General features: G+C 37.5%; 1 protein-coding gene across 3 annotated transcripts in view; it reads right to left on the bottom strand.

The window, feature by feature from the left end:
• EML4 (EMAP like 4) overlaps positions 1-25856 on the bottom strand; it is a 146950-nt gene that overhangs the window by 49350 nt on the left and 71744 nt on the right. Inside the window, exons 2-5 of one of the 3 annotated variants that reach the window (XM_054279392.1) lie at positions 19279-19461; positions 8636-8765; positions 3509-3682; positions 1268-1396 (exon numbers count right to left, since the gene is read on the bottom strand). In XM_054279392.1, coding sequence (XP_054135367.1) covers positions 1268-1396; positions 3509-3682; positions 8636-8765; positions 19279-19461 — 616 coding nt within the window. Of the gene's footprint in view, positions 1-1267; positions 1397-3508; positions 3683-8635; positions 8766-19278; positions 20493-25856 lie in introns of those variants that run through there. The other 2 variants (XM_054279391.1, XM_054279393.1) reach the window with 2 other exon arrangements.

Genomic DNA, 25856 nt, shown 5'->3' with positions numbered 1-25856 from the left:
GTAAAATATGTAACACATAATCCCCTCACACATAGCACTCCACTGCTCTGCAAAACTCTTCAGGCTAAGCATAAAGCTTTTAATAAATGCACCACTATCCACACCCAAGATTAGTTTGTTTTGTTCTTCCCATTCCCAGGGAAGAAAGAATGCACTTGCACCACTCTTGACTAGGTATTTGACAGTCTTAGATCCAAGTTAAGGAGAGCACTACAGACATAATCATAAAAACCTGGCAATAAAGCACTTCAGACTTCTGAAAGTTCTGAAGTGCTATATTTCAGAATGGGACGGGTTTTCAGGTAGTTCTGCCTTGGACCAGCTAAGGGCTATTAGTATGAAGATTAATGAGCAGATCTAGGAATCTGCAGACAACACCCAGGTGGTAGAATCTGCCAGCACACTGGGGGGATATTGCCAAACACAAGAAGAATCAGTCAAAAAATCAACACAATTATTTCAGCAAAATTTCAACAAAGTCAAGAAGAGAAATTGTGTGAATACAAAGTGGGAAACCCAAATGGCAGAGAGTACTGAGGACAAGAGTGGGTCACAACAGGAGGCAACAGTGTGGGGCTACAGTAAAAAGCAAAATGTCACCCCTGTGCTGACAGGAGCAGGAGTGACTACTCTGTGCTATTCACCCCCAGAGGCACTGGCTGGAGACCGCAAACCAAGAAAACCTGCTGCTGAGGAAGGCGTGAGAGGAATAGCTGGCTACAGCACATCACCTGCTGAAGGTGACACTGAAAAAAGATCCCTGCCTGTCATCAGAATGTGCAACCAGTAACCTGCTAAACAGTGAAATTGAAAAACCTATTGAAATCATAAAAGTATATTCCTACAACGACAGTCTACTGTGGAAACATATCCTGTGTGAAATCCAGAAACTGACTCCAAGGAAATGCACTTGCATTTTCAAATCAGCTTTAATTACGAAAAGAAGAAAAAGCCAGCTGGAAGTTTCACATCACTGGCATTAAGCCATAAAATGCCATAATTCTGCTAATCCAAATAGGCAATATTAAAACATATTTACACAAGAATTACTTTATAATAATCTTAAAATTCCATGAGCACCCAGAGCAACAAACTGTTATGTAAGTACTCAGTAAAAACTCGTAGGCACGTTATGTAAGTACTCATAGTAAAAACAAAGATGCAAAAGGTCCTACAATATACACCAGTAAGTTCACTAGAATTGTGTGATTTCATAATATTTTGACTCTCAAGTTCTCTTGCTTTTATGTACCAAACCAATACATACTTGTCTGCATTCTTTGCCACTTTTGATATTAACTTAGACGTTGATGCTACTCTCATCAGCTTGTTACGACTGTCATCTGAACTCTCCCAAGGACCGTGAGCTTTTTCAACAGTCAAGGATTTCTTTATGCTAGAAGAAAAAAAAAAAAGTTTTACAATTACAAGATAATAGTGTAACAATAACTGGAACTCGTATGCAAATGGACAGATCAAGCAGCAGGAGACAAAAGCAGAGCTAGATCTTCCTTCAAGCTGCAGCATGAAACAGGGAAAAAAGATTAGTCAAAAAGTTCTAACTGGATGAATGAACACAATTGAGCAAGACAATTGCCACATGTTTTATCTATTCTTTTCCATTTCCAAATGCTCTTACACAAAGACTTGAACAAAATAATTCTATACTTCATTACTACATCACTAACAAATTACAGTAGTGGAAAAAATGAGGCTAAGTATATAAGCCTTAAAGAATAAACTATATTTAAAAAATTAATTAGGCAGATAACAATGTATTTTTTTTCCCTGATTAATTGTGCACCAGCTTAAGCACATTGATTTTGAGGCAGAACAGTTCTATCAGATTAGAGTTTCATATAGAAGCTTTGCAGTTAGCACATACTAAATCACATTAATGGCTTTAATCTTTTTGAAACAAATGTCTGCAAACCTCTTGCATGAGTAAGACAAGCTAAGTTTGGCCTGAGACTACAGACAATTAAATCCATGAATGCGGATGTAATTTTTCAGCAATCTCATTGCAGCCAATTTACACTAATGGGAACTTGCAAATTTTGCAGTCACTAGTTCAATAACTTCACATGTGACTTAATCACAGAATACATGCTCAAAAAGTTACCTAGCCCAGCTGATTGAGAGTTTGCACATGTCTTGCTAATAGTATCACACTTCATCCTGTCAGAAATGCTTTTTGCAGGATTTAAGTCCTGAAATGCAACCCTAGAAATGGCAAGCTCCTTCTACAGCACCTCAAGAGGCTCAAAGGTCCTGTGACAAACAAGTTAATCAAATCAAGTTAAACCCTTAGGAGACTGAAAAAGGCATTTATTTTTCCCCACACTGCAAAAGATTAGTAAGCAAGACTTGAGACATCTTTACAGGGAGATACCAGGCAAGAGAATAACAGGCTGCAAGTTCAGCTTCAGACAACTCACAGGTTTGTGCAAGACATGGAGACAGAGCCTTTATGGAGTGTTATAACATGCACCAGTCAAGTGGAAGTTTAAATATTTATAAGAGCTGTGAATTCAAGCGATGCAAGACAACAATCTTGTGAACCAAACGGGTAAATTTCAGAGTAATAAATTTAATTTACATTTTGTTTCAGTCTCTAAGTGCCAGAGAGTAAAAAAAAAAAAAAAATGCACTCCTTCCAAAACAGTAAGGTGACAATGAATAAAAAAACCAAACCAAAACAAAAATAAACTATGCCAGGTGATCAGCATAGTTTTAAAACTCAGAAGCTATGATCCAAAATTTAAAAGCCATTTCTTGACTTCAAAATGCAATCTATTATCTCTAAAATGTACCTTTTTTTCTCTTGTGCCTAATTACCACAAAAATTAGTGGGAACTTAAGAGGCAATCCTAAATAAAATTCAGCATTTACTCAAATCAAGTAGTTCTGTGATCTGGGTATAAAACCAGAACTTCACTCATGTAAAGAACGAAAGTAAAGCCATCCTGCAACCTAGCAGGAGTTAAAAAGGGAAGGGCCATGCATTAAAAAAATATACCAACAAAAACAGAACTGCAGTCACTTTATCGAGTAATTTGAGAGTAAAAATTTCTGAATCAAGGGTTGCAATGATACTAGTATTTAAAAAATACTGATATGAGACATAAGAATGGCTGTGTGGAAAATACACTCCATAATTCAGCTATGTCAGACAAAATATATGAAGTGTATTTGAGAAGAATCAAGTCAGAGTGATCATTATATACTTTACAATCATGGCTGATTACAGGTAATCTACTGTTAAAATTAGGATTTTAATCTGAGAATAAAAAAACTTTGTAATCTCAAAAATAGATTCAAAGAAAAACATGCATTTTTACGTATTTGTTCTGCTGCAATGCATATTGAATGCATCTCCTCTAGCAAAAAAAAGTATCAAACCTCAGCTTGATCATGAGATTAGAACTACTTCACATGACTTGTTGTCAAATATGAACTCAGTATCATTACAGTAATTTCTAGTTCTGTACTGTGGTACTGTGAAAACCTTTTAGCTGGAGCAGAACTCTTGCTTTCTGGAGTTTGCCTGTGTGTTTGGAGAGTCTGTGAGGAGGGCTGGGGAGAAGGTGATGCTTGAGTTTGTGCACTTTGATCATTAGAATGAGAGTCCTCTTTTTTTTCTTTTTGTCCTGGAGGTTTTTCCTTCTTTTTTTCTGTACTGCTGTAAAAGAAAGTGTAACATAGGGAGGGAAAAAAGAGAACAAGCAAATAAATTAGCAAAGTGGGAGAAAATGTCCTCTGTGAAAAGATGGGAGAGGCATTTAACAACTTCCTATAAACAACCACCAAAAGAACACCTTGATTATTTACTCTATCTTTTCATGTTAGCATTTTGCTGAAATAAGGTTTATCCACTAGTTCCAACAATAAAAAACAGTCAGGGAGACATGGAAGATAACTTACATATTTCTGCTGTACTATGTTAGCTATGATTTTAAAATTAATACAACTTTGATTTGAGTGTGTCCTTCATTCACAGGTTCCCCTACAGCATTCAAAGCTGACACAAACTGATGCTTCACAAATCTGCTGTCCCTCAGGACAAAACCATCCTCTGCTTCAGAGCTCGCTGACCACATTGTTGTGCTGCCAGCCAAGGTTCAGTGCAAGTCAAGGCAGGACTGTGGCTTGTGCTGTCTCTCATCAGTGTAAGCCTACCATGAAACTGTATTTGTGGGCATCCATGCTGCTATCTTTGAGCTGCCACCAAAACCCTGGAATGCTGCTGCTGGTCCCTGGGCTCTCCTTGGCTGCACCAGAGTTCAAAGGAAACCATCCCTGAAAACTCCTGGCTGATTTGATCTGTAGTTGACCAATATCATATTGTCTTGCCACTTCTTTAATGCCCTCAGCCACAACAGCCAAGAACATATCTTTATTTACATAGTGCTGTATTTATTCGTTTAATACTTGAAACAGATTTAAATACATATCATTAGCAAACTTAAATCTATTAAGACCCAAACCAAATGTTTGCTGGGTAAACAGAAAGATTAATTAAAAGGCTCTTCTCTGAAGTCACATAATTTGTAATATACTGAATCACACAAACAATATCGAGACCTGGAAGAGAAGAGTACTCTCAAGTGCATGGCCTATTTCTTTTTTAAGGTAAATAAAATTATATCTTCCAAGATAGATTTTTCAGTGAATAAATAAAGCAAGATACAAACAACAGCTAAAAAGGTAATAGAAAGACTTTTATCTTGAGGTCAAAGTAACCTGCAAAGTAAAAAAGAAAGAGTATCTTTCTGAATATGAGAATCCAATTTTTTTCCATCACAACAATTTCCCCCAACCTTGAATTCTTGCATTACCATAGTTACTTGTATTTCCATTTACCCTTTCCCAAAACACAAAGAAAACAGTAAAGCATCATTCAAAAGAAATTAATAAAATATAGGCACCCAATTGTAACATATCCTTCTTAGGAACTTTTTTTTTTTCCTTCTTTTGTTACTTCAGTTAAATTGTATCATCTACCACTGAGACGAAGCCCCCAAGGCTTACAGGAGTTCAACTTTTCCAACTGCTTTCAGAAAAGAGATGCATTGAAAAACAGGTCAAAATGTGAATATGAAACCCAGACAAATCTGTAAGGATCACTCAGGATTTCTACTGTAAAACATACTATCTAGTTTAAAATGTCAATATAATCCATCAGAGTGACATTTTCTTTCAAAAAACAAAAAAAAAAAGAAAACAAAACAAAGAGCTTGAGGGCGTATATGTGATCACAGAGAACAAAGCCTGGAGAACTGTGGAGTTTTGATTAATAATTTATTGCCAAAAATCCTTAATTCACTGATATTTTAGAAATTTGTTATTATTTTTTAATCAGAATACTTAGCTTGTATTGCTGGATGCAAAGCACACTACATTTAATCTTTCTGCATTCTGTTGCTAGAAATTCAGTATAGCGAATAAATTCTCGGAATCTCTTTTCACTGAAGCAAACAGAAGTCCTCTCTATTCCTACTATGACAGATACACATCATTTTTTGTAATGTCCTATTGAACAGGGACACATCAGCAATTCTGCAATTCACCTCTGCACTCCCCCAGCAGGCTCAGGTGAATGCCACCTGCTGACAGCAGCATATAATCTAATTTGTCAACTCAGTCTCATATTTTCTGTGTTCCTACCCAAACTCATCAGATCTGTCTCCTAGAAACCACAGATTTGGCATGGGAATGTCTTCACTGAGCTTGTCACTGTGTATTATCCATTTCTTTGCCATGAGATTCACTCCTTAACTTTTTTGTTGGGCCATGAGAATCACTGGACCACTCTGGTTTCACTCTAGACTGTAGCACAAGGTACATTTGTATTCCAACAAAGTGCTTTCATCTACCACCAGGCTGCAAGAAGGCTTCTTTTGTGACTGGCATTTTCATTTGGAAGGAAATAATGCAGAAATGTGGCAGTCTGAGTACTGAATATCTTTGCTCTGAATTCATTTGGTTTGCTCACTTCTGCTAAGATCTTCAGCTTAATTGTATTATGACTGGCTAGTACAGAGTGGCTCTCCCACTAATACCTCTTCTAGTAGGTCTTGTGTAACTGCTGAAATCAAATCAAAACCAGTGTCTTTTCCTGTGGGTTTATAAAGACTGGTTCTTCTGGGAAGCAGTCATTTAATGCATCCAAAAATTCTTTCCAAAACCCAATTTGATGAGGCGTTTCTTCAGTCTACAAGTGAGTAGTTGACAGCTATTACTATCTGTCCTGATTTTCAGCTTCTCTAATTTCACTTAGTACAGTGTTTCATCCTCTGGACCACAACGCACTGGCATCTACTGTGGATGGTGGTCACTCTGAAACATCAAGACTATTGTTATCAGATGCTGTTTAGTCTTAAGGAAAATGATCAAACAGGTCTCTGACAGTCCTTGGTTGGTTTTTGCTTCCAGTCCAAACTACAAGGTTGAAATTTTCTCAACACATCCATGACTTCATCTCTGTTAATGGGTCATCATGTACCTGCTGTTCAGGGAACTTTCCTGGGGTCTGATTTTAGTGATTGCAGGTATATTTTTTAGCATGCCATTGCTGAAATGAGACATCCTATTGCTGTGGAGCTACTGAGGCAGGTGATTATATCCACGGTCTCAATGTTCAGGTTCATAGGACAAGATTAAACAGTCCAGGAAATGAAACTGCTCATTCATAGAAGAAATTCACACACTGAACTTCAACACCAGTTACAGTTTGGACACAAGTAGGCCTTTGGGTATTTAGGCTAGATGTAAGGCTGCAGACACTTAGAACATGAAAAGTCCTAGGCAGGCTATGGGGTCTGTATAGAACCTAAAGGTCAATTCTCTATCAACAGATGACCTTGTCCACCTGCTGCACCAGTTCAAGCTTCAGCCTGAAGAAAGGCCTGGATAAGGTGGGGTGAAACATTCCAGTCTCCTTCGGCCTCCCTCCTTTTCAGCACAACAAATGCCTTTGCAAGCAGATGGGACTACTACTGACATTTACTTGCCTTTCCTTTCCCCTTTTTTGAGCTGGTAATTTTACAAAAGGGCAAATTTGTTTCTTGCAAACAGCAAACAAACAAGTAAAAAAGGCATGACAAAGGAACTCCTGTAAACAGAAACTTCCTAAGCCTTTCTAAAACATGTCTTGATGAAGGGAGTTGTGTGTCTTCAGCTGCACTGGAACCACCAACACCTCCCCTGGATAGTTACTCAGGGGCCCAGGGAGAGCTGCCCTCTGCAAATGAAGGTTTTCTCTTTTGGCCTACCCAGGTCTCCTTTTAAAGACCTTAACTCAGATGAAAGGGATGCCGGCCACTCCACTCTGCTCCTCCTATGTAGTCAAGGGTTGAGCAGCCAATGAATCAAGCAGGTGATTCAGCACAAATGCGAGCTGAACACCACGGGAACCGGACTGGCTCTCATCAAAGAGCCAAGAGCCACAGGGCTAAGATTAATGGAAAAGTGCTAACTAAGAAATACCTTCCTGCAGGAATGTCTCTTGTCCCTGTGCCTGTTGCACCAGCAGATAGAGACATACACTGATCCTTGTCTGATTTATTGTTGAAAAGTAAATGTAAGAATTTGATATAAATAAAGTTATGCAATGCTACACCGTGGAGAAGAGCAAAGAGTGGGGCACTACCCACACTTTCCAAATTCCTAAGGGCACTAGAGCTTCTTCTGGTTTGTTCTCATACAGTTTATATTTGCTTGCAGCATTTTTATTCTCTGAAGTATGTAATTTCCCTGTCTTGCTGCACAGCGCAATATTTACATCCACACAAGAAGATAAACCAGCTACTGGAGCTACCAGAGTACTCTACAGAGGCCAAGAATTTGTTCACATAACTTACCAGAGTTACACATTAGAGTATTCTCTGCCCCGTGGCTATATCTGGCAGCTTGTTCTTCACAACAAACAAGAATAGGTACAAAATATACTGCTGAAAAAGCCATGCAATCACTGTCTAACAGACTCACAGAAAAAAGCAGCTAAGCAAACATTTCATTTACTGAAGCTGAAAGTATTACATGGAGGAAAACCACTACTGTTTAGTTCCTAGCTCATTTAACTTAAATTACTCAAGCAATGTAATTTCTTCACATTTGACATCTGATACAGATATTTTTCATAAGGACTAAGTAGCTGTATTTTGGGTTAGATTTTCTACCCAAAAATGTAAACCCTTATCTTACACAATTTACTATTCCCTCATAGTTATTTCGCTATTGCCTACTATTTACACTCCAGACAATGAAGTCAGTTTTGCCCTTTAATTTCCTTGAGGGAAGGAAGGAGGGGGGACAAAAAAAAACCCAACAAAAAGAGCACATATGAATACCAGAAGGAAAAATTTTCCATTTGTACTGGAAATACATTTTCATATTCCCTGAGTGAGAATTCATTTTGGACACTACACACCACAGAAATACTCTCCATTTTTGAATTCTTTTTAGAACTCTTCTGTACACAGCCCAACAACATGTTAAATCTCCAAAGTTTATTTGTGCCTTACTGGACTTCAGGCAGCTCTGCTACGTATTGTGCAGAGACAAAAATCAAACTCTTGCCCTGTTTGGTTTTTTGAATATATAAAAGTCTGAATTTTAATAACAATTTGGATACCTTTTAGCAGCAGATGAAAGTGTTTCTTTTCTGGCAACAGAAACAGATGAACTGTGGCTTGTTTTCCTGTTTCCTGTACTCCCGTTAGTTATACATGACATCGAGATAGCTTCTCGGAGGCTTGGCTGACCTAGAAAAAAGCAATATTAAAGAATGTAAGGTTTTATAGCTACATCCAAAGGTCCACATGATCAACAAAAAGCTCTCAGTTGTGGACCTGGTATCCCACAGCAGCAGCCTGAGCATTGAGGACAAACATTCGGCGACATATATCCACGAAACCTTAACCTAAGCAGCTGCAACTGGGAAACCTGGGACACTAAGGCAGGCAAGAATATGCTGTGAGAGAGGTCAGTTCCTCTACTGCTATGATGTCATGAAAGAATTATTAACTTACTTAAGGACTGTGATTCTAAAGATTCAAAAAAAAAAAAAAAACTCAAGATTTGCAGTTTCATTTCAGCTGCCCCTTCCATCTTAAAATACCTTTCAGTATATGCCCTATGGTATAGCTATTAACTTTCTGATACTGCTCACTCTGCAGAACATCTGCCACATCCAGTGAGCATTACAGACTCTCACCAGGGACAAATCAAGAGTGTATATGAGAAGAAGGCTGTTGTCTGTCAGATGCCCACTTCACTCATTGCAGAAGTTTAAAACTATGCAGTGAATGTGGGAGGGGATTGCAAGGAAGACAAGGGGGATCAAAGGCTCTTCTATTTTCAGAGCTCAACACTAGCCTGGCAATTAGCTCCCAGACCTGACTCTTCCACAGAATGCCAGTGAAATACAAGTCATTTTACTTAAACCTGATGTTTCATCCTTTCCCACTGTCTCTCTCTTTTTCTGAACCTGTTTTACTTCCAAGGTATTACTTGGAGCAGAATTTTGCTCTTTCTCCTTTAAAGTGCTAGACTTGTACTTTTTCCCTTCTGAAGGGAGAAAGATTCCCAGGGTAATTTCACATTAAGCATCCAAAAATCAGTGGTCACTTTTGAGCCCCTCTGTGCCACATGCCCATTTCACAGACAGCAAATTTCTATTGCATCTCATAAGGTTGTCACTCTGACTTCAGCAATAAACACAGAGGACACAACTGACAGGAAAATAACAGGTCTGTGATCGTGGCAGGCTAACAGTAGTATGAGATAGATAAGGTATGAGGCCACACATTGAAGATAAAAGCGAGGAGTAAAACAGCAGCTCAGAAGAATTGACAGTTCTGGGCACAGAGGACAAACTCACACAGATGCCTCATTTGAACACTACCAGCCATGTGTCACAGCACAGCTCTTTCAAGCAGGTTGAGAGGCAAATTGATTCTTATTTTAAGCTACCACATTATATACAAGAGATACCCATCAAGGGAATATTAGATTTCAGAACTATTTGGATGAATGCAGAAATGGGCTGGCCTACACAAACCAAACAGTGCTTCAAATGCACCAAGCAGCATGTGATCACATCTGAAATTCAGATCAGGAAAGCCAAAAGGGGCATGTGGAATATCTCAGACAGAAATGAGAATAAAAGAAGGCTGAAGAAAGTAAAGACACACTTAAAATTCAAAACCAGATCAAAGATCATTGTTCTTCCTAAATTCTGTATAAATCAATTTGGTATGATTCTTTCCAAGTGTTACTTTTTACAGACTGCTTTATTTGCAAGATAAACATTTGGAATACAAACTTTGTTTTAGAATTTGTTTTAATATACTGCATAAAGCCTCTGAAGCTCAAGAGATTTTTTTATCCCATGCAATTCAGACTCAAGAACAAAAGCACATGAGCTTAGAAAGCACATTCACTGTAGAAGCCTATAAATTAGGTTCTTTTATTTTCAGTGACAAAGTAAGTCATCTTCTTTGTGGAGATGCATAATATCAAGGCCTGTGATTCACTCTTGAACTTTATATGACCTTAACATCTCTGTCTGCCCATTGTAATAGATTAATGTCTCTCCAACCAGCTCTAGCATGGCTTTCCAGAAACGTGAATCAGGATAATCAGCAGTAATTCCCAGCATGGTGGGTAAGGCACTCAGTGGGATGTGTAAAGCACAACAGAGCTACAGAGAGCATACAGGAACTTGCTAAAATGAGGAACATACAGAGTGCAAGGAGCACACTGCTATTTTTTTGAACTGACTGCATCTAGAATAATTCCCCCTACTAGGTATGGAAAGCATTAGTTCCTGCTTATGTCCAGGGATAAAACTGATTACAAATAAAACTCTACATCAGTATGTACTCATGACAGGAATATGCCCTGCTCCATGCAATGATGAATACAATAACAATAAAAAAGGGATCCAGACTGCAGCTTTGGGACTGTTTTCCAGCAAGGTGGGTATTGATGGTAGATCAGCAAAGTACTTCTAAATGTCAACATGTGACACGCAAAATCACATTTGAGATTAAGATTTTTGAATTGAAGTAAAAAACGTTTTTGCAAAATGACTAAAAATTAAACATAACCCAGATTAAAAACTGCAGTGACAATTTTTTTTCAAGTGTCAGAAATATATCAGTCTTTCTTATACTCCAGAACAAAATCTTGGTCAGTGTGCCACACTCAATGTGCAATAAAATGCAAAAAAGCAAAAAAAGCAGCAAAAATCCCCCCAACAAACAAAAATCCCCAAATCCCACTTTGAACACCCCTAAGAAACAAGACCCTTTCCAAATTCTCTATATACTGCATGTTAATTAGATAATCAAAAACTTTAGAGTGCCTACTTTTAAAGGGAAGAAAACAATTCAATTAATCATCAGCATTTATAAGTAAAGAAAATGCATTTATATTTTAAGTCATGAAAAGGAAAAGTGAATTTTAAGTCCTGTGCACATCCCAGGCAGTGAAACCTGGCTACTGACAGAAATACACAAGGGGGATCTTCCCAGCTGGGTCAGAAGTCCAAGGAAGCTGACCCACCAGTCCAAACCACACACCTCCTTTAATGACTTTTAACCAGGGCATCTCTGCAGTCAAAAGATGTCAAAAATTAACAACACTATAACCTTCTCCACAGCAGAGATAATCCTTCATAGAACCAAGTGCTTTTGCTTCAGAGACCTGGAAATAATGAAGTGGCCCAGAAGAACAGAAATTCCAGATCAATACACAAACAACTGAGCTCTCCCAGCACTGGGCTGCACACCTCTGCCAATATCACATCATTCACCACCTGCTAGCATAGGCAGTCTGAAATATTCAGACTGAATAGCACTTAGCTTTATCTGCTAGTTTGGAACAAAAGCCAGATGTAAACTGAAAGCAGAATGAAAGGCAGTGTATAGTGACCAGGATTAAAGCCAAATTGTCAGAGATCAAAGTGGTAAAAATGTCTTTTATGGGACAGATTCATCTCTGTTCTGATAATTTTCATAGAATAGTATCTGTAGAGTTCAAAAGAAACATTTTATTAACATCTGTCAAGTATACAAATATGTGAATGAAAGATAAGTAAGATTAGAAAAAATAGACCACAATAAACCAAAAATCTATTTCCAATTCTTTATCAGCCTTGATTAGCTAACTGGGGAAAAAATGAAGCGAGGCTGAGCGTGGTAAGTTTGAAAATGTGTGTCCTGTGATAACATGACAGCTTTTTCCTCCAAACATACTTACAAGGCGCTGGAGCTGAGAATCAATTAGTAATTCACTTTTCTTCCCAAACCCAAAACTCAGAATATTTTACATTAAAACGTAGGTGATTCTGTTATCAAATATATTTGCTGAAACAATTTTCTCAATATCTTTGTATTTGCTAATATTCTGACAGAGAAACTGCCTTTCTTACAAGGAAAAACCAAACACTTGTTTCTCTTCTCCAGGTAATTCCAATTTAAAATAAGTAGCTGCAGCTACATTTAAGTTACTTCTCTGGGTACTTAATTCAAGTGGATTTAAAAGAAAAAGCTCAGGAAATGACACCTTACTAAAAAAATTTTTTTTGATGTTTTGAAGGAAGATTTTTCTTTTTTTTCTCCATTAAGGCATACACTATCAAATCCTTCAACAATCTTAAACTATTTGACTTTCAGCAAAATGTGACAAAGACTTCTAGATTATAAATATAGTACATGCCATGGGTACATGCCATGGGGTTTTCTACCTGGAAGGGCAGAAAATCAATTTAGTACTCTTACTAAACAAGCGTCCAGCGTGTGTAAATCTCCCCACAGAGTGAGCTGTGGAAAACAGACAGAAATAGTTATAAGTATAGCAGAAAGTAAGATTTTATCTGCACTTCCTTCCTAATAGAACAACATCAAAATCAATAGAAATTATGACAAATCCTAGACTTGGTTCAAGGAGTTACAATGAATTGTATAAAATCAGCTAATTCTAGTCATGGCTCTGCTTTCAAAGGATGTCAAGTCCCTCAGCCCATGGAAGATGCTGGCAAAGAAACAGCCTGGAAGCCCCAAACTCTTTTCAAAGAGAGTTACTGCATTCTGAAGGGGAGGGAAACATTTTCTTCAGCATTCTGTTTTATTCAACTACTTCGCTTACATACTAAGAGTCAAATTTTGATTAAAACTTCTTAGGTTGAAAAAGTGTCCTCTTCTTCTCTCACATGAAGAGAAGTCAGAGTGAGACATTAGGTCTCAAATAATGAACAGAACAAGTCAGGATAAATAGCTCCATTCTCTAACTATGGGTTTGCTTCTTCTTGCTTAATAATCAAATTTTAAGATAGTTAAGTTTCAAGAAACTTTATTGCAGTAATTACAACTAGCTAAAAAAATAAACACTCTTTTTATATTTTTTTAATGGAAGCCAAATTTTGCAGATTTCAACAGACAGCTATTAAACATACATTATTTGTCATCTCCTGTTAAAAGGAAAAGAACTATCCAAATAGAGGCACGTTAATAAGCAACAGTTTGAGAGTGCATAGCTAATGCATAAACAACTTGAGCTCCAAGGGCATCTCTCCTAGTAGGTAGGTAAACTAACTTAGATATTAAGGGTAATTAAATATTTATTTTTAGATTTTTATAAATAGTGACTTAACCCATACATTTCCAACTTCAAATGATCCTCATAGGGATATAAAACTAATTTTTCAGGTGTTAGGGGAGGCCTGTCTCTGTTCTTTGGGCAGGCATTTTAAAACATGCTACAGGAAACTGAAAGACTCGTTTGGCCAATTGCTTATTCAAATCACACAGCCCCTATTCTTCTCCCTTCTATCTTATTTTGCTATACTTGCCCAGAGGCACCATCTATATCCTCAACCACTTGCCAAATGGGCTAATTCTAAGCCGAGGAAATAAATTTTTAACTATGGTAATTTGAAACAATTTGATAGACTCTGGAAAACAAGTGATGAAAAAGCCCCTCAAGTATTATAAATAAGGAGTTTTCATTTGAAAAAGTTAGTGACAACACTGAACTCTTCCAACATTACAATTCTTAGTTTGAGAAGCATCATGGAGAACAGTAGAGTACCACTCAAGGAAATTTGCTCACACTGTTCTAAAAGACATACACAGATGTACAAAACATACCCCAAACTGTAAGAAGCATATGGAAAAAGAATAAGGATACTTATCACCACAACTGAAAATATTCCTCTACAATGAACAAGATTATTAGGTTACAGAACTCTAAAAAAAACCTCTGAACTTGATTCTTCACTTCTCCATCCTAACCTTGGTTTAGCTGATTAGTGACCCTTAGTTCATTATTCCCTCTAGATCCAATTTTTTTAAATAAAGAAAAATATATGAAGAACATCAGGAAGGTAAGTGTAACAAAAGAAAATAAAATATTCAGTAAGTCAGAGCAGAAGATAAAAAATTGTAAGAAATGCAGAAAGAACAGATGGCACCAAAACCAAACCCTGGGAAATGCATTAAGACCTCAAGAGTATCATTATTTGTTATGTGAGCATGCAGCCTGCAGACTTCAATAGGACTATCCCCATGAGTAAAATGACCCACATACAAGCTTGCCAGGCTAGTTTTAATATTCTGGATAAGAACCTATATCCCACCACTACCATAAAGCATTTTCCTACGTATACTTTATTTTCTGTTTCTTCAACATTTACTGATTAGACAACATAAATATGTCATGAGTTATTAGAACAACTCTGCTTACTGAATAGTGTAAGGACTAAAAAATCTCAAATCTGTCCTATGCTTTCATTTAATGAAGCTTGCTCAACACCTGAAAAGCCAATTTTAGTTAACATAAAACCAAATAAATTAATGTTAGTGAAATGAAGCCATTATTGAGATAAGGCGAAAATTACATCTGAAGTACTCTGCTTACATGAGTGCAATGAGATATATATACTATTTCATACAAGAGAAGGAAGCAGGAAAAGAAGGAAAACTCAATGGGCTCCTCTTATAAAAGCCCATTGCACAAAGCAAAGAAAAAAAAAGTAAAAATACCCCTATCAACTGCATTTCCAGTACATACCTGATTTTCCAGGTCCCCAAGACCACTGCTTTAAGTAAAATAAAATGCTTCTCAGTTTGTCACTCTTCACTGTCAGGGGAAACTCTCTCTGCAAAACTGCCATTCACTATTCCAATTTCAGTTTGTGAGCTGAATTTGCATATGAGTTATTTAATATCAATTCCTGCCCAAGCAATAGGAAATATTCCTCCAAAGGTTTAACCTTTGTCAAGTCTCCTCATTACTTCTGAGTCCAGAAAATGGACATGAACTCTTTGTTTCTCTACAGGCAGACATGAGATGTACTTTTTCAGGCTCATATTCCAGTGAAATGATTAGTCTGAGATATTTCACTAGTGCCATAGTGTGCCACAAACTTGTCTGCACACCCAGAGCCTGAGGGATGAATTCTCCTGTTACACACATTTTGACACCCTGGAAGATTTTAATACTTTTACCAGGCACCAGCTGGGAGCCAATCTATCTTGCTGGCAGCCACAAGTACCAGACTGCTTTCTGCTTTCCTTTTCTTCAGTGTCCAGGTAATCTTTGTTTTTGGAACTTTTTGTGAAAGCTAACAGCATCAATCATGCATCAACAGCAGAGGCATGTGGCAACAGAGTGCAGAGCTGCCAAATGCAAATAATTTCCCACCAAAGAAATTCTTCTTACCAAGCCATCTATTTAAAAAGAAAAGAAAGAGAGAAAGAAAATAAATGAAACCTATAAACTCACCCCCACACTATGATCCTCAGAAGCCCAATAGCTGCTGGGGACAGGATCCCTTACCAAGCCTTTTCTCATTTCTAACCCTCAACACTATCTTTGGACCTGGTAATTTCTCCTTTGTGTAGTTATTCTTAGCTCCATGCAGAGATGGAGAAGCACTATCACAATCTTTTTATATTGAAAAGATTTGTTCAATTTAGAATAACTTTGCATTAGGAAGTTACATGCAAACACTCCTAGCCTGCTTTTCACTGTGAAATACAGACAAGTGCTAATCCTGCTGCAATCCCTACCAGAGGTATTTTCCTTACACAGTCTCTCCACTGCATGCTTTACTAGGAGACACTAAGGTGCCTAAAAAATTTTGCCCTTTATCTTATCTTCTACAGTTCACAAACCCCTGAATGAAGAGCCTTTTGTTTCTGAGACAGAGCTTTACACACAAGATCCTAGGTAGCAGCCTCCTGACTGAGAGCCCATGAGTTAGAAATAAAAATCTATGAAAAAAACACACAAATTTTTTCACTGGAGACTGGACTAAGCTCAAAATATGCATGTGACAAAAATGTAGGGGGAAAAAAGATAAACAAAGATTTAAAGGATAATGCAAAAAACTTTATCTTCAGCTACTGTTTCAATCTGTCAATCTAAAATAAAGGAAATTAGGAACAGAATTAGATCGCCAGATGTGCCATGCAGACAAATTAGACAAAGGATGAAGAGACCACTTTTTTCACCAAGTATAGCCATCAACTTCAGAATAAGAAAAATCAGTGAAAAATTATCAGGATGGATTTGTCCCTTTCAGTGTGATTCACTGTCTGCTCATAACACTTATTTTTAGCCTATGAAAAATGTATTTTCAAAGACATTGCCGAGGTGGCAACAAGTAAAAAAATGGAGAGGTTTTAAAAAACTCATTTCAGCAATAAGTAGAAGAGCCATCCTTCAAACTAGGTTAGTAATCACCTTGTATTGAAACTCCTTTGTTTGATGGAAAGACTCAGGATGGTGTTTTCTGGTACTATTATTCTTGTTGAGTTCAGTTTGTTTTAAAAATATTTACCTCACTGTGTTGCCATACTTCAGATTAAACACATCTCTCCCCATGTATTCAGAAGGACATACACACATTTATTCTCTTTACTCACTATTTATGTCAGTATGTATTTAAGGGTTGCTGCAGAAAAAAATATTTCTGTGATTGAAAGCCTCATCATTTATTTTGAAAGACAATTTACCTATAATATTTTACATGAAAGTGCAATTATTGTAATGCAGAAATCCAGATTCTTGACAGGATCACAAACACCAAAATTAGTTTTGGAGGAATACAGTTACATTTGCAGCAATCATGACTTGACTAGTCTGTTATATGCATGCATAAAACTTTAAAGAAAACCTAACAATAACTTCTTTGAGTATTATTTTTAATGGCAATTCAGATCATCATCTAATCCTACTTATTCAAAGAAATTACAACATTTATCTCTGTTAAAACATTTCAAGAGTTTTTTGGCCCTTGAAAAAATTTAAAATACAGACATCAAGAGTAGAACCTAGGGTGTTGCAAAATGCAATGCATGAACTTGTTTTAATCCCAAGTTTATGCTTCAAGTCTAATTTTAGTCTCTTAAAATTCCAGTCTCTGTATGTAAGCATTTTCTTCTGTGAATTCTATATACAGCTGATTTCAAGATTAACAGTGAAGTTAATGTGTTGTCTGGTGATATTGTGTAACTGAACACAACGGGGACACATCCATCACCAATTAAATACAGTGACAATTAGTCCTAATTCATTTAAGTCCAGTGAATTAGATCATACATGGACGTATCTGTCCCTGTTCCCATCTCTTTCTTCACAGTTCCATGCTGCTGCCATTCATTTGTAGAGATATAATATGACCAAACTGAAGACATCCCACCCTTCCTCTGCTCTGCCTCCCCCAAATAATGAGTTTATTTCTCACCAAACAAATGGACCTAGAGAATTGAGTATGGTCCCAAGACTCCCAGAAAGGAGATAGCCCCAAGGCATTTTGCAGAACACAGGAAGATTGCCCTGTCAGTACACAAAGTTTGCTGGGTGTTAGACAGCTCCAAGCCAAAGGTTTTTAGCCATGTATGTGCACATCCCACTCCTCTGCATTTAAACAGGAAGAACAAAGCACTATGGTGCACACAGTTTTACACTTGCACATTTTCTCTTTCTCATAATGGACAACAGACAGCAGAGTAATTAAGTAAAAATATCTACTGAAGCTATATTTAAAAAGAGTTGCAAAAAGAAGCTTCAATCTTGATGAGACCAGACATGAACATTGGGTAGATAAAAGCTGCATTTATAAGCAGAGATGACAGCAGTCCACCATTTAGCAGGCAAGAGAGAATGGCAGGATTCAGAGCCCAAGCCAATTAAGCATCATGACTTCCTTCCATCTGGCAGAGAGACTGCCAAAACACTTAATTAAGGAATTTGATCCTTCTGTCACATCTCAAATAATTCAAACTTTCAGCATTTTCAGCCTATATGAAGCGGTCACCCAAACAAGCACAGGCCACATCATATCATTTCAGTGCTATACTGGCACAGCTGCAATTAGTGCACTGCAAGACTCACACAGGGATTGATCCCAGAGATCTCTATGCTGCATGGTATGATGTGGTTACATGCAATTATGGTGAATTAAAACTGTGATTTATTCGAAACGTGATCTAATCTTTTATATAATCTGATATATGCCAGAAACATACACAGACATAATTCTCTTCAAATACAAAACTTTAAGTTGGAGTAAGTTCAAAACTCAATTCAAATACTTCTCCAGAACACAAAATGAAATGTCCATGGGGGATGGGGGTGAAGGATATAAAAATTAGTGCAAAAAGTATCTAGTTTCTTTACTTTTAAACAATCCTACATATATCAGTGCTACAATATAAAAGTTACTAGTGACTAACCAAAAGAAATATTGCTGCTACATGGTCATTTCTTACATGAGATCTACTGGTGGTAAGTTATCTCTGTACTGGAACAAAAAATAACTACATTCAGAAAGCCTTCTTATTTGGTGGCAATGTATTTTGGCTTTTGTTGTGGTAATCATTTAGGAGCAAGAGAAAATGTAACCTCTAATATGCCCTTTCAGGTGAGTAATTTTCAGGCAAAGTCAAAGCTGAGACTCAAAACTGTCCATAAATAAGCCCCAGAACCTCCAGTGGCAGGTTGATGTTCCACAATTGAAATTAAAACAGGAACCTTTTACAAGAAGTAAGGAAAATTTTTAGGGGTATCAAGAACATAAAAATATTACTAAGCATATTTCAGATATCTCTTGATTGTATATATTTAAGCCACTATTCTAAACCTAACCCCTCCAGCTCAAAATAGATTGCCCTTCCCAAATGAGACAGAAAGGGTAAAAACAAGAGCATCCTGATTTGATAACGCAGCCTGACCCTAGGAAGAGTTTACCAAATTTGGGCTTACCTTTGCTTGGTGCCGATTTTCTCACAGAAGCTACATGGTCTTCAGAGATAGCAAGACGCCTCAGCACATCAGCCAAGGCTGCTTTCAGCACGGTGATTTCATCCTCTTGTTGCTGCACTCTCAGCTCCAGGGCTGAGAGACGGTCCTGGACATCGGAGGTGCTGGCAGCCGAGATGCTGTCATCTGTGCAGGGCAAAAGCAGAGCAGAAAGAGGCACTGAAATGCTTTGTTCTGATCTAAAAGCCACAGAAAGAGGCATGTACAGAACCAATATGTCTGTCCCATCCTTCTGAAATACTGAAGACATTCTACCAAACAAGTTCAGGCAAATAAGGAACGGATATTACGGCAAACATCGAATTAGTGCTTCAAGACAGAAATCATTACAAATCATTAGCTAAGACAGAAGGCTTAAAGAGTGTGGACCTATTAAAACCACAAGAGAGAATGTGCTTCCTGTGAAAAACATCCTTACAAGTAGAAGGAAGACTGAAATTAACCTTATTTAAACAACCAACTAAATCAACCAAAAACGTATAAAATTCTGCAACATATTCTTGTGGAACTGTTGAAGAATTTTAACTATGACTCTTAATATTAAAGCAAGTTTCAAAGTTTAAAAAAAAATCCACAGTTGAACATACAAGTACTGTTAACAATGACCTAATTGCATCAAGTGGCAATCTCAATTTAAATGGTCTAGGATCAGACTTCTTAATTTTGATTCCTTCTCTTTATTTTTTTCACATCACCACCATGAATGTGCCAAAAAACACACAACCTTGTAACACTTGGCCTGAAGTGAAGAGAAAATAAATGCACTACAAAAAGGTTCCAAAAATCTGTTTGGCCACACAAAGATAGATTAGCATTGAAGGCCTAACCCAGCCAAATCTATTCTTCAGTGGTAAAAAGGAAATTACAGCTTCTGCTTACTCTTTGCCTTTGACAGTTCTTTGCATTATTTCTGCCAAGCCAAAATAACACATAACAGATTTCTGTATTTGGCTGTTCTAATAAATCATAGGCCAATCACTTAAAAAAAAAAAATCTGTAAAAGAATATGCTGCTCAGTCATAAGGTACTGAATTCCTTACCCATTCTGTTTAAGGCTTCCTAAAAACTCAGTAAGGAACTTCTAATATAGCTTAACAAAAATTCACTTATACAGCTCACTTGAGTTCATAGTCTACAAAATAAATACAGCAAATTTAAATGTAAAGGTAAATAGCTGGTATTATTACTTTGATTCTATTAAATCTAAACTTTAGCTTTCATTAATCTTAGGAAGACACATGTAGGAGAAAAAATTTAATATAAGCCACAATCCTAATAGTTTGATTTTCCCTAAAGAAGTCTTGATCTTTGAAATACTTGAGTAGGGGCACTTCCAAAATACATGTAAACAAAAGAAGTACTGAGCCAAATTCCTCCAGTTTACTATGGAAAAGATTAAGGAGTTTAATGCCAACTTCCACTCCATTAAAACACGATACTCACTACTGAACGACCAAGAATTGAGCCAACCAAAATAAAGCACCATAATTAATACTTTCACAATACAAACACAATTCCTACAATTAATTAGTAAAAAAACCCTAAAAACCCTTTAGTAATTAAATGTATCCAAAATTATTATTGAACTGAAAGGAACACTTCAGGTTACAATAATAATCCAGCCCCTAAATCATAGTTTTGCATATATTTTTAGTTCACTATTTGGTTAATGCAAAAGCAGAAGTGTACACTTCATGGTTAGTACTATATTCATTCTGGCTGATGAAAAGAACTACAGGAGAATTAGTTAATTAAAAAGGTATATAATCAAATCAAGACCCAGAGACAACAGATTAGGACTCAACAAAAAGACCTTTAATCCCACCATGCATAACTGTACCTTCCTATACACAGAAAATTGATTTTAATAACCCCACAGCCCAGCATACCCAATGCTTTCTCAGCAGGACTTTACAAACCCAGACCTGTGACACCTACCCCAGGTTGGGAAGGGCTGTGTAAGATTCTTTTAATAAAACCCTCATGTTCAAAACATCAACTCCCATCAGTTTTAAGGAGCTGGGAAAAGTTTCTACGTGCACCCACACTGATGTGGCACACAAAAGGTAAATGTACATTAATCCATGAAGAAAAGCTTTTAATTCAGGAAAGCAAACGGACTTAAAATACCATATAATTCGTATTTCTACTGTCCTGCAAGTATTAGCTGCAGTGGACCAGACAGAAAGAACACTCCAGAGAACAATTATTTTCAAAATATTATAAACATTTTAACTTCTCTTACACTGAGTAGCAGTCCAAACAGAAAAAAGCAGTTTGACATTTCCTTAAAAAAAGAGGAGGGAAAAAAAAGGGGGGAAACTCCTCCCAGTTTAATTTTTTTTGCTTCTTTTGTTGGCCAATGTCTTCAATTAATAGATATTATCCATTATAATGGATAAATTATGGATATGTTCCCAGGCTGCATAAATATACAGCAGATCACTATAAAACACTTGTAAAAGGAATAAGTAGCTATGTCAAATCATCATTTTAGAAGCCAAATATTACTCTGCTCCCTGTGTAGAGTCCAAACAAGTGTAATTACCAAACCAGGAAAGGCTCCACTGCTGATCAGTCTCTCTGATGAGCACAGAAGCAAATGTTCTGCACATCCCTGGACATCTTTATTTCCCATGAACTACTAAGATTGCCCAGACTGTTGCTGCTGAACCCCAGCACCCCAAAATCAGGGTGCTGCAGCCACATTAGCTGGCTGCTGCAAGCTCCCAAAGGCACAGTCATGTCACTAACTAGAACTCTGAAGAACAAGTGCCCTGTGAGGGTGAGCTGCAATGCTCTGACCTCCTCAACACCTCCGGTGAGACGCAGAGGAGCTGACCAATGTTCTCCTTGGGGAGCTCAAGCCTTGGCACAGCACACACAGGCAGAAGGACCCTCAGACTCAACTGCAACCCAACAGCTTGTCAGAAATGGAAATGGGACATGAGGAGAAAGACAAGAAGGTTAAGCCACCCAGCTGATTCCAAACCAGGCAAAGCAATGTGTCCTGTTGTACAACGGGAGGCTCCAACCACCAGTGGCTGCTCTGCATTGCAGAGAGGGCACAGGTGACACAGGTGACACTGAAAGAAGCTGGAGGGCGAGGATATCACTGGGAAATCAAGACTAATCTGGTTGATCAAAGAATACAGTGGCACACTTGGAAGACATTTCATTGTTCTTTATCATTCTACAGAAGCAGCATCTGTTTCAAGTGATGACAACCATATATTACCCTAGCAACTATTAGAGACTTAAAAGTAATAATTCCCAATCCAAATATCTCACCCATTACAGCAAACATTCAACTGAATTCCAACATGCCCTTCTTGGCAGTGTCTTGAAAAGTAATTCAGCAGGGATTATCTTAAAAGAAGATGCCCTATAAGTAAACAAAGCTGGAATCCATGAGATCATTCTGACAAATCTACACAATTACACCTTTTCTTCACAGAAGTTTTCAAAATATCTTTCAGATTACTCTTTCATTTAAAAGATATTTTATAATCTAGAGAACTACTTCAAAAGAAGTTCAAGCAAGAAAAAAAAAACCTTCCTTCAAGGACATGCCCTCCTCCTTCAGAGAGGAAACAGCTCTTATGCAAGAACAAAGTCAGTCAATGGGAAGCAAAATTCCATCTCCTCCCTTCCTCTTCTCCCACTACTGAACATCTGTCCTTTCCCTTGTGCTGACATAGACATGCATCTATCCAGGCCTTCCATAAGCTGCTCTTCTTTTATTAAACCAGGAAGAAATTTATTTTAAAAGGGAAACCAGTTAGGCAAATAGAGCAAGTAATCTGTAAGTGCAGTCAACTATTGATTAATTAATTTGATTAATTTCAAAAATACCTTTTTAGTTATCTGGTTATTCTTATTATAACCAAGCATCACCATTTTTGATTGCTGGTCATGTTTTCTAAGCTGCTGATGACTTATGCCTTCAAGGGACATGCTGGGAACAAGATCCAGTGTGGACAAAAAGCACCATCTACAGTGCTCACTGGTAGTAGTGAGGAGACGCCCACATAGATGTGAATCCAAGGTTTTTCAGTCTTAAAAGCTGGTTTAAGGTAAGAGTACTGGCACTCAATGACAGTAAAAACATTCTAGGTCTAACCACACAGTGCTACAACTTTCCAAACAAGATGTTCTGTTATTTTTCATAGTTCATCAGTCTGATTTTTTTATTTTTAGCTATTTATCAATTCTCCCCTTGCTTTTGGAATAAGGAGGGATATCCATGGGATGCTTGTATTTGGTACTCATGAGACTCAGGGATGACTCTAGAAATGAGGGTTCATTTCTCACAGCAGTGAACAGCAGGTGACTCTGTGTGGGACTCCTCACAGCCACAGGCACCAAACCCCTCCTAGCAGATCCATCAAGGCAGCAATTCAAACTGCCCCTCAGCTGGGCCAGGAGCTCCAAAAGGAGTATCCAGGACACAGTCATGGTGCTTAACAAACCTTCCAAACCACACATCACTCATCACACTTCATCTAGCAGGCATGTGAGGGTACCAGCATTTGAATGGCATCACCCTTCATCATTTGCTGCCTAGGAGACTGTTGAACTGGCTACATTTGAAAAAAAAAAAAATCCTACTACTGAACCATCTATTCTTGGCACCCTCAACAAATCCAGAGCATCCATTATCACCTCTCTGAGTCAATTCCTCCAAGCTTTGACTAAATCTAAGTAAGGAATTAATTTTAGACGTAAGCAGCATTTCAGAAAAACAAATTCTACAAACTCCAGCACATGGAAATTTAAATCACAGGGTGGAAAATCCTGTGTTTTATCCAATAAAGCCACATAAACCACAGGTAATTTTAAACCCCTGGCTGTTAAGGCACCCACAGCATTTTCTGTATTTTGCTCAGAGTGGTAAGAGTCTTTTATTAGGGAAAAGGAACAGAAATTACTGGGACTGGTATAAAGATCTGGCTGACAATTTCAGGAGATAAGTGTCCCAAAGAAACCTTTTCTCATGAGGACCATGATCCACTCACGTGTGAGGGAAAGTATGTATTTGTATAACTTCCAATTTTTGTTCTAAAGAGCACTGAAAAATTTGACTCTGGATGAGGCTTATATTTCCAGAGAGATACCAGACAAATTTATTTTTCCTACACATTATGAGAAAGAAAACTCTCTGCAGTTTTCTGCAGATCACCTGTCTTAAGAGTACCTTATACAAGGTGCAAAGATCAAGCATCATGTTCCGTATCTGTAATTCAGAATTTTTAGCAGCAACAAAAAAAGGAGAATTAAGGCTCCATACTTTTGCTCACAGTATCTCCTCCAAATGCCAGCACATGCACAAATTATCTCAGTTTTGTAAAGGATGTGAGTCATGGGAAGAATCCAAGAATAGTAATTAAAGCACACAACATGAACATAGAGGATCCAAAGAGCTCCCCCACAACCCAAACGATACTGCATTATCCTAGAACCTAGAGCTTATGGCATGGAAGTGGAGTGGGAAGTTCTCCCCAGCTCTCCCCTCCTGCAAGTGCAAGACTCCGGCCTTTAACTCTCTCAATCACCTCACACATCTTTGCCTTCCTTTGCTAGTTTTTCATTCTTTTCCCGAACCTTCCAGTTTTCCTACAACAAATTAAAACCAATGCACTGCTTGATCTCACCTTTGTTACTGGTGACAAAAGCATAAATTCTTTATTTTCTTTTTAGAATAACAATGCAGACATTCTGAGATAGGTACAGGTAAGTCACTGACTGTAGACAGCGCAGTATATTAACATTTCCAACACTAGCTAAACCTTAAATTTGTCTCCTTCAAAGACATTTCTTCAGGTTTTCAGGAAGAACACGTTGTCTTGAATGAACACATGTCAAGAACACACTCCACTCATTTGCTCAGGATTGATGCTGCATGAGGACCATCACATCAAGACTGTCTTCCTTGCACAGCTCATGAGATTTTTTTTTAATGTCTCATACATCCAGTTAATTTTATCCCCAACAAGTAATTAATAATAATAAAAAAAATCACTCTACACTAGCCATTCCACAAAGCATTTTGATCACAAGTCCACAGCAAGCAGTATTTTACTTGTCTGTAGATGATCCATGAGATTATTTTGCTGAAGCCCATGAATATTCTGCAGTGCAACAGTTGCTACTGGCCTTTGGTATTGTGGACTGTTTTATGGCCAGTCTGAAGCATGCTCATGTCTGTGAGCCTGCATCATTACATTATAAAGAACAAAATCCATGTTTTCAAGCAACTTTATTTGAAAAAGTTATTCTGACATGTAAGATGATTTACCACTTCACATCTAACAATTAGTAGCTCTACTTGTATAAGCTACACGGATTTGTGCACATAGGCTTTCGTATATTTTTATTTTTCTGACCTGAAAAAGTAAAGGAAGGAAAAAGATAAAAAGATGACACAAAAACATCCTGACAAAAAATAACCCAATAGTAACAACAAATTACAGAAAATACAAATATTTTTGTAATAAGCTTGTGTATCTCTTGTGTATCTA

This window comes from Melozone crissalis, unplaced genomic scaffold, assembly GCF_028551555.1.
Source record: "Melozone crissalis strain CALT ecotype California unplaced genomic scaffold, PUWL_Pcris_2 ptg000027l_1, whole genome shotgun sequence".
NCBI classification, from domain to species: Eukaryota; Metazoa; Chordata; class Aves; order Passeriformes; family Passerellidae; genus Melozone; species Melozone crissalis.
This window is presented reverse-complemented; position numbering and strand designations above follow the sequence as displayed.